The sequence below is a fragment of the Lytechinus variegatus genome, chromosome 4 (assembly GCF_018143015.1).
Source record: "Lytechinus variegatus isolate NC3 chromosome 4, Lvar_3.0, whole genome shotgun sequence".
Classification (NCBI taxonomy): Eukaryota; Metazoa; Echinodermata; class Echinoidea; order Temnopleuroida; family Toxopneustidae; genus Lytechinus; species Lytechinus variegatus.
In genome coordinates, this window is record NC_054743.1 from 18,533,067 (window position 1) to 18,542,984 (window position 9,918).

At 35.8% G+C, this 9,918-nt stretch overlaps 1 protein-coding gene across 2 annotated transcripts; it reads left to right on the forward strand.

Annotated features, from left to right (window-relative positions):
* Positions 1-6,586: 6,586 nt before the first annotated feature.
* On the forward strand, positions 6,587-9,563 carry LOC121413557 (glutathione S-transferase alpha-4-like). 2 transcript variants are annotated; one of them, XM_041606415.1, is made up of 5 exons: positions 6,587-6,606; positions 7,186-7,318; positions 7,726-7,882; positions 8,295-8,432; positions 9,180-9,563. In XM_041606415.1, the coding sequence occupies exons 2-5, from the start codon at positions 7,197-7,199 to the stop codon at positions 9,306-9,308; spliced, it is 546 nt and encodes a 181-aa protein (XP_041462349.1). In that variant the 5' UTR covers positions 6,587-6,606; positions 7,186-7,196; the 3' UTR covers positions 9,309-9,563. The 2 variants fall into 2 exon arrangements, with proteins under 2 accessions (XP_041462349.1, XP_041462348.1); XM_041606414.1 differs by lacking the exon at positions 6,587-6,606 and having other exon boundaries at positions 6,735-7,318.
* The last annotated feature ends 355 nt before the right edge of the window (positions 9,564-9,918 follow it).

Below are 9,918 nucleotides of genomic sequence, written 5' to 3' on the forward strand. Positions count from 1 at the left end.
TTATAAATTGAGACATTTTTTTGAATGACCCTGTATTTTCTCTCTCTAAGGAATGTATTTGAAAGTACATAAGAGCATTGGCGTCAAATTAAACATTTCATCAGACCACTTCTTCAGCCTATATACAATCGGAATTATCTATTGCCCAGTAAAATAGTTATTTTATAGGTTTAAAAGGTGGATTTCTCACAAAGTTGTTTCAGAAAGGGACAATTGCATTACAAGTTTTAAGTGGAAAGAAAATGCAAATCTTTACCATTTTTTAAAGTCTTATCAGATTTTTTTTTTTTTTTTTTTTTTTGGGGGGGGGGGGTGATCATTTTTGATCTGGCTCAAGTAATGCCCAATGATACTTTTGATACTGTCTTCCTGAAAATGAAAGTAAATGTGATTTTAATGAGCCATATCTCCACTGCAGAGTGCTGAAGGCACAAATGAAAGATAAATATATATTTCGATACAATTTCATGCAACACGCCCAAAGACGATAAAGAGACAAAGAAAATCATTTTTTTTATCAAGATAAGCAATTTTTCATGAGACATACTTAGACTGGGGTATAATGAGTTTGAACATATTGAAAGATTGTCATCGTTTAGATGTGTATATAAACAATCTGAACACATTTTAAAGTCAAATTAACACACACATTTCACTCTGACCAAAAGTTTATTGTAAAAATTGAAAAAAAATCATTAAAAATATTGCCAATGCTTTGAAAAAAAATTCATAAAAGAATTAAAAAGTTATTAGAATTTTAATTATTTGGTTAGTGATGTCATATGCGAGCAGCATTCCTACATAAGGAATGGTTGAGTCCATGAAAAGTCATTTTCTCAAAAAAGTAAAAATATTTTTTACTGTACCTTTTGTATATCAAAAGACAAATTATTTCACATCCGATCATGAATAGAAATAAAAAAAGTCAATCACGAACCATTAAAAAATTAAATTAATGCATTTTATATTACGTAACATATGGGGAAGCTTATGACGTCACAAATCCAGAACTTAAAATTCTAATAACTTTCTTAATCTTGAACACATTTTCCTCAAACCTTCACCAATATTTTTTAATCATTTTTTCTGCTCTTTTTACATAAAAAAATCCTCAGGGCGAACTTCCCCTTTAAAGACCATGATTACCGGGGGGGGGGGGGGGTAATCAAAATGAAAAAAAAATAAGGAAATGTGAGAGTGGCAAGGGAAGGAGAAATGAAGGGGAAGTGGAGAAGAGAGAGATATGAGGGAAGAGAAAATATGAGAGTGGGATGGAGAGAGAAAGAGGAGAGGGATTAAAAGGCAGTTAAAGGACAAGTCCACCCCAACCATAAGCTGATTTGAATAAACAGAGAAAAATCCAACAAGCATAAAAACTGAAAATTTCATCAAAAATCGGATGTAAAATAAGAAAGTTATGGCATTTTAAAGTTTCGTTTAATTTCACAGGACAATTATATGTACATCCTGGTCGGTATGCTAATGAAAATACTGATGTCGTCCACTCACTATTTCTTTTGTATTTCATTATATGAAGTATTCTAATTTTTCTCATTGTCAAGTGAAACAAAGATTAATTCCTCTCTGAAGTTCTGAACACGTGGAATTAGCATTGTTCTAATACTATATGGTTTAGTCAAGTTCTTGTCAAATCTGTAAAAAATGAAATATTGTATAATTCAAACAATAAAAAACAAAAGAAATAGTGAGTGATGGACACCATCGACTGGCTCATTTGCATATCACTGAGATGTGCATATAACTGTTTTGTGAAAAATAAGCGAAACTTTAAAATGTCATAACTTTTTACTTTACATCCGATTTTGATGAAATTTTTAGCGTTTTGCTAGTTTGATATTTCTTTATTCATTCAAACCATCATTTTTCTTCGGTGGACTTGACCTTTAAAAATGAATATTGACTAGTATTGTATTCTCTAGAACGAAGCCAAATAGTATGTGTCTCTTATGCTTTACAATTCCAAAGTCTAACAACTTCATCGTGTTCCCTGACTGATTGTAATAGTAATATACAGTGCGTGTCAAAAAAAAGTTTACACTTTGAAAAAGACCTGGGAATTAAAAAATATACAACATGTGGGTATTTTTTCACATATAATCTTGGGTTTGGGTCTCATCTATCCAATGAAAGTAAAAGTTTTGACAGAATGTTACACCTGAGTGAGCACTGTCCATTTTTGTAAAGCTCGCAGAAATCTGTTTGCGCAGAAATGCTCGTTTTCAAGCTGTGTCAAAGGGAAAGGGCGAAATCAAACTTACCCTGCGAAACATTTCTCATACATATCCCTTGCACTTTTAGTCAATTGAAATAAAACTGATACATTCAAGCATTTTGTAACAATTTTGCCACCCAAATTGAAATTTCAACACATAGTAAGCACAACCCTTTACCCTTTTTATGCCAGCTGGATCTGAGGACATAACTGCATGAATCTGAACAAAAGTTTATATCAGATATCTCCAGCATTTTTTCCACAAAGTTTTTATCATTTAAAGTGAGTTAACGTTTCATTTTTCATTTAATACTTGTTTCTCCACACTTTTCCAAAGCTTGACAATCATGACAATGATAAACAAAATGAAAATCAAGCCTTAGCCATTTCATGTTAAAAGCAAATAGCGTCACGATGGTCTCGGTGTGTGTGTGTGTGTGTGGGGGGGGGGGGTGTGGTGGGGTGTGGGGTGGCGCAATGCACTCTTCGAAGTGTTTTGAGCAAGGAAACCAGTTAAAAAGGGTAAAAGATTTCTTCAAATCAATTTTACTAGCTAAATTACACGTGTTCTTCATGATGAAGGTCTACTTTTATTCGCATAATTATTTCAAAGTTCTGCGCAAATCATTTTTCACTACATTACAAAATTAAGTGGTGCTCACTCAAGCAGAAATATTTTTCGACAGTTATATCGTCATTTGCTTAAATGGATCTGTATCAATGTTAAAATGTGGAAAAAATCTTCAGGATATTGCAAATGCATAATTTTACAGGAGTGTTTCTAAGTGTAAACATTTTTTTGATACGCACTGTATAATGACCAAAGGCCAGAGGGGAATATTCATGATTCAAGATGGCAGAAGGCAAACCACGTCTAACATATTTCGCAGGTCGGGGGTTAGCTGAACCCATTCGACTGGCTCTATCAGCAGCGGGAATCCAAGTAAGTATGGGGGCAGGATTGGGAAACAAGATATACAACAAATACCAAAGCAATTTACAGAGTTTTACATATTCATGATTGTTTGACATCTTAACTCTGTGTTTTATTTTTGAATGGATATGAAACTTGTCAGTCTTCCCTTCAATCTCAAAACTGCAATCTTCAAGGAGGGGGGGGGTTGTAAAATGTCTTATTTTTCTAATTCAAATTAATCTACCATAATCCAAAATAGAAACCCCCAAGCTTCTCTCTGATACCTATCATACCCATAGGCGGCGGAAGCGGGGGGGGGGGGGGGGGGGTGGCAGGCTCCCTAAATTTGAGGTGGGGTACGGTACGGTCCCCCGCTAAACTTTTTGTTGATAACCTTTTTTTGCTTGTCAAATTTGTTACCTCTCTCCATCACAAAATTTCAGGTGGACCCCTCCTATTTTTTTTTGGCTTTCGCCGCCAATGATCATACCCATGTTGTCATGCATGACTAAATTTATTATTATTATTTATTTATTTATTCTTATTATTATTTATCTGGAAGACAACGGTATATGGGTTTCACTTTTTGCAAGTTAGCAGGTGTAACAAAAAAAAGCAAAAAAAAGAAAGAAAGAAAAGATTTAGGCCAAGTAAAATAAGAAAGTAGTTGATCGTCCTCGCGCGCATCACTTTTGGCCGCCGCATGAAAATTTTTGCTATTTACTATTTTCTAAAAAAAAAAAAAAAAAAAAAAAAATTGTGTTGTTTCTCGTCCTCGCCATCTTCCCTTTTTAATTGCAGCATCAATTTTCTTGTTATTAACTATTTTTATGGCTGCTGAATAACGAAAAAATTCACAAGATTACTCTGGGATCTCTCTCGCAACTTCAAAAACAATTGCAAAGTCCGATATCGCCGTAATTGCAAGAAAGAAAAAAATTCTGATTTGTTTTTTTATTGGATTTTGAAGATACCATCATAAATTAGCGAGGAAATAGAGTTTGCTAACTCTGAAAAGATCGCGGATTTCTTCATTTTTAGTGCATTTTCGGCCAGGGGGGCCACTTCCATTCACGAGTGGATACCATGCGCGACCATGGGGTCTCGAAAAGCACCCTAAACACGTAATTTCCATATTCTGAAAATGCACCCCTTAATAAGTATTGGCGGGTGAAACCCTACCCTAAACAAGTTTTGGAAACAAAACGATACTCTATATTCCCTGAAATGAACCCCTTAACAAGTACAGGAATGTTTTATTGTTATACGGGTCCTTCGGTCGTGGGCTTTACCTTATTTGGTTTAGTACGACCCCACCTTCTACACCTCGCGCAAATAGGACTCTAAACACGTAGTGTTTGGGCAAAAAGGACATCCTTTATAAAACATTTTAATTTTGTTTTATCATCCCCGCAAATTCGACCCTAAACACGTAATTTTCCTAGCGAAATAGATACCCTTTTTTCATTATTTTTGTGTTTTTGACACCCTTTTCACGTTACGTACGTAACGTGCCCAATCGTGAAAAGGACATCCTTTTTACGTGTTTTTTTGGTCGCGCATGGTATCCACTCGTCAATGTAAGTGGCCCCCCGGGATTTTCGGGGACCCCGCTTACTGAATCTGAACTAATCCGTCGCATGCTCTTGAAATATGGCGCAGATAAATCAATTCTAATGACGTAATTTGTATTTCAGCTGGGTTTTTTGGTGAGTGATAGCGCCTGTACTTAGATGTGTGTTACGGTGATTGTGTGCTTGTGACTCTGTTGGGAGAACTGCATGTGTGCTTGGATGATGTGATTGACTGTGCTGGCGTGACATGTGAATGTGTGAAATGCTTTGAATTTTCTCTCGAGTTTTCTAATGTCAGAAGGCAATGCATCGAATATTCAATGAGGGATTTAATATTCAATATCAATTTTAAAAATGAATAAAAATTGAGCAGTAGTATTAAACATTATGTAAACGAATTACAAGCACCCGAAAACTGCGATGCGAAACCATGCCCAGAGCTACAAATGAGATTGGCTCTGGAAAATTGAACAAGACTCCATGACAATAAAAAAGACCCCCCAATGCATTTTTTTACCCTTACATAAATTAAAATGTTTAAATTATTCACTTGACATGAACATTCTGTTTGACAACAATACAGTACCAGTATACATCAGTAATAATTCATCAATAGATTTTATTTTCCATAGATTTCCAATCAATCGTAGATATTTATACATATATAATAATATGTATATATATATTTCTAATCATTTATTATTACTATTGAGCATACATCGATCACATAATTCGAGCTTGACATGGCCTGACAATCATTTGAATAAAAAATAGCAAAAAAAATAGTAAATAGTAAGGACCTCCCTCATCACTGATGTCAAAAATCGAACCGAGAAAATGCATCCGTGTTCTTAAAAAAAAATAGTAAGATAGCAAATAGCAAGGACTTCCCTCATCACCGCTCTCAAAAAACCCGGACGATCAACTACTATATATTTTTTACTTGGCCTTAATGAGTGGTTACTGTTATGGGAGTGCGTTCATTATCCGAGGCAGACGAAAGGGCTAGAGGCCAATAAATAAATCAATCTGTCATCTGACACTAGTGTTGGAGTGCGCAATGGAAGCACTTTGAATAAAAAAGAAAAGGAATACCCGGGGGGGGGGGGGGCACTTCCATTCACGAGTGGATACCATGCGCGACCACGGGATCTCGAAAAGCACCCTAAACACGTAATTTCCATCTTATGAAAATGCACCCCTTAACAAGTATTGGCGTGTGAAACCCTATTGGAAACAAAACGATACTCTTGGCAAATATTCCCTGAAATGAACCCCTAAACAAGTACAGGAATGTTTTATTGTTACGGGTCCTTCGGTCGTCGGCTTTACCTTATTTGGTTTAGTACGACCCCACCTTCTACACCTCGCGCAAATCGGACTCTAAACACGAAGTGTTGGGGCAAAAAGGACATCCTTTATAAAACATTTTAATTTTGTTTTATCATCCCCGCAAATTGGACCCTAAACACGTAATTTTCCTTGCGAAATAGATACCCTTTTTTCATTATTTTTGTGTTTTTGACACCCTTATCACGTTACGTACGTAACGTGCCCTATCGTGAAAAGGACATCCTTTTTACGTGTTTTTTTGGTCGCGCATGGTATCCACTCGTCAATGTAAGTGGCCCTCCCCCCGGGAAGGAATAGTTGCACAAGCTCCCATTTCCCCCACATATTATAAAGGAAATAAAAATGCTTAAAGTTGCCAGTAGTACACTAAAAATGCAGTCATCGCGATTTTTATGTTTGTTCGCAATTTCTCAATACTCTCACTTTGAATGTCATATCATTGTTTTCACTTTTTGATCTGGATGTGTTTTGTTTTCAGTATGAAGACGTTTACCTCGAATCAAGAGATCAGTTTTTGCAGTTAAAACAAGGTAGACAAGAAAATACTTGATAATACAAACATACCAAAACAAAGGAAAATGGAGGAGGGAGAGGAGCTGATCACTGAAAAGAAAATAACCATCAGATTGTATTTTTTTACGTGTTTATTGAAAAAAAAGTGTGAATAAAACTAGGTGGGTGAGGGGGAAGACCCCACCCTAGTTCAGTGGCCCCTAGCTCTTCTTTATTTTAATTAAACATGACATACATCGAATATACCCACCAAGATACAAAGTCGCGAGGGTCTGTTAGTTCTGGAAACATGCAGTTTCATTATTTAAAACTAAGACTCTCGTTTCGTTAGTAATTACTATAGAAACCATGCACTGAAACATTTTGGAACTACAATTTTATCATGTAAAAAGATATTCTCATCCCTTGTATTATATAGGAACCTAATCTTTTGAATTCCACAGAAGCTGCGATTAAAATTGAGGATTATTTATCCATATTTATCTATCACAGAAACATTTATTATGTGAAAGTATAGTAGTTAACAAAATCGCAAGTTACCACAGATGGAAGTAAATTCAAGTGAACTATGGTATCATTTCGATTCCTTTTTTTAGATGGAAAGTTGATGTTCAAGCAGGTTCCGCTGCTTGAGGTAGATGGCCAGTGCTTGATCGGTGGTGAGGCCATTCTCAGATATGCATGTCGGGAGGGAAACTTTGAGGGAAAAACAAACGAAGACAAAACCAGGTATTACAGTTCTCTGTTCAGAGAGGAAGTAGAAAAATGTTTAATGTCTTGGGACTTAAGCTCCGCTAAATGCACAGATTATTATCACATTTAACTAACTAGGACCGCCAAAGTAAGGATGAAAAACCAATTAAATAATTAAAAGACGGAAATTTATATCAAAGTCTGATTTAGAATAATATACATTTTGACACCCAGACGTTACGTTATAGTTTTTTGTTGTGCATACACAATTATTTTTGTTGCACAACTTTCGCCGCAGATCCAATTTCATTATCATTTGTGGAAGAAATGTTTATTATATGACTGATAAATTTTCGTTAAGAAGATCGAATGTGTCTATAAATTTCAGACATGATTCCCTATAATCAGTGCTATGTTTTGTGTGTAAATTTTGTGCTATAAAGAGTAGACATGCTGTCGATGGGGGCAAAAGACATGGCATTCCCAAACCTGATGTCACCAACGTTTATCGAGATAATGACATCAAAGGAAGCCGCTGATGAAGCACGTGAGAAGGGCGTCAAGGGGTCCAGAGAACGGTATCTACCAGTCTTTGAAAAGGTACTTAGAAAAAGTATGAGAGAATAAGAGGGATGCGAGGAGGGGAGAACATCGGAGAGGAAGAAAGGCGAATTCAGTGAGGGGCTTCATTATTGGGAAGTAGGCCTATAGTTGATTTTCATAGCTGGATATATGGATAGAAACTTGCACGTAATAGGAGAGACATGTATGTAGGAGGGAGGAAATTTCGGCCAAGGCATATTTGATATGGATTTCAGAGCCAATGTTGCTAAAATTGAAAGACAATTTTTTTTTATTCATGGCATATTTAATCTATTTTTAATCATTAAATTTGACGCCCCCTTGAAACTGGATGCAAAGCAACATGAGACGAGTTTTAACGGAAGTGGTGATTTTTTTCCTCATAGATGTATAAATTCTATCGATTTCGTCACTTACTCCAATCATATAGCTTTTAGATGAGAGTACATCTGGCTTTCTAGTTGGGGATTCGATGACCATGGCTGATATCATGTTTTTTGATGCTCTTTGCTATCTTCATGAAGATCCAAAACTTAAACCAGAACTTGAGAACTTTCCTCGATGCTCGGTGAGTACACTCTTCAAGTCTGGTGCCTGTTGCATGAACGAAAAACTCTGATAATTTTTTGCCATAGTTTTTCAATGTGTCAGTGGCATAATTTTGTTTGCCAGAGTTTTGCTTATTTGCCAGATTTTTTTTGTTAAAAGTTGTATGCAACAGGTCCCAGATAACCATATACTGATCGAGGTAGAGGTGGGTCGGTAGCTGGTGGGGGCACCCCTAGAGGACACAATCATTTTACTTTAAAATGTAACAAAACACTCGTTGGCTCCTGGATCCGGATTGACACCTTCCTTTTGCTACCATGGTTCTTTTGCTTGTAAGCCTTTTTTCTCGATAATGCCATAATTGTCTTGCCAACACGCCTCCCAAAGAAAATCACTGAATCAAGAAAAAAAAAGAAAGTTTATCCCCCACTAGGGGAAATAGCCCCCCCCCCCCGAGAAGGGCCCTTTGTTTCCTTAAAGATCATTACCTGGTAACTAAAATATACATTAAAAATACCAATACATAACTTCAAATTATAATTCCAAATTACATGCACTTCAAAATTCAAATAAAATGTAGGCTACGGTACACTTCAATATGTTCAATTAATTTTAAATATCTTACAATAGATGCTTCAAAAGAAACTTTTTAATGACGTTATTTGTTCTTTTATATTGAAAATTCTGCATTAAGACAATTTATCCCCTGCTTTAGGAAGTGTTACATTCTTATCAAAACGCTCTGATTTTTATCTGTATTCTGTAGGCCTTTATTGACCATTTCTCCCAGCAGCCTGGCATCAAGGAATACCTGGCCAGCCCTCGTCGAAATCCACTGCCATACCCAGAATATGCCAAACATTGCTGTGAAGTACTCAACCTGACAGGAAATTAAAAGTCCAATGTTTGAAGTACACCGAAGTTGATTGACCCTTAAAAGATATAAAAATTCTTGATAGATGAGAGATAAACAATGTCATAAGATTTGCATGCAATTACATGTACATGTATATTGTTCTAGCATGTATGATACTGATGATTATCTATATAATGACAAGTGTATTAGTGAGGAGGCATCATTATCATTATTGTCTTCTCCCTGATCTTCCGCGGTTCGATCCCCGGCCGCGGCAGCTATGCCCGTGAGCAAGGCATTTAATCTACAATGCTCTTTTATCCTGCTTTCAAATAAATGGAAATGCTATATGCATTATTGGAAACTAGGTGTGAATTTGTTTTAAAAAAATCAACACCACTACAACCACCACCACCCAAATCAGCATTATTATATACATGTATCATACAAATACATGTATATTCGTATTCAGCCACTCGATAAACACTCCCTCAAAATTCCATCACAATTTTACTTAAAGGTCAAGTCCACCCAAGAAAAATGTTGATTTGAATAAATAGAGAAAAATCAATCTAGCATAATGCTGAAAATTTCATCAAAATCGGATGTAAAATGAGAAAGTTGACATTTTAAAATTTTACTTATTTTT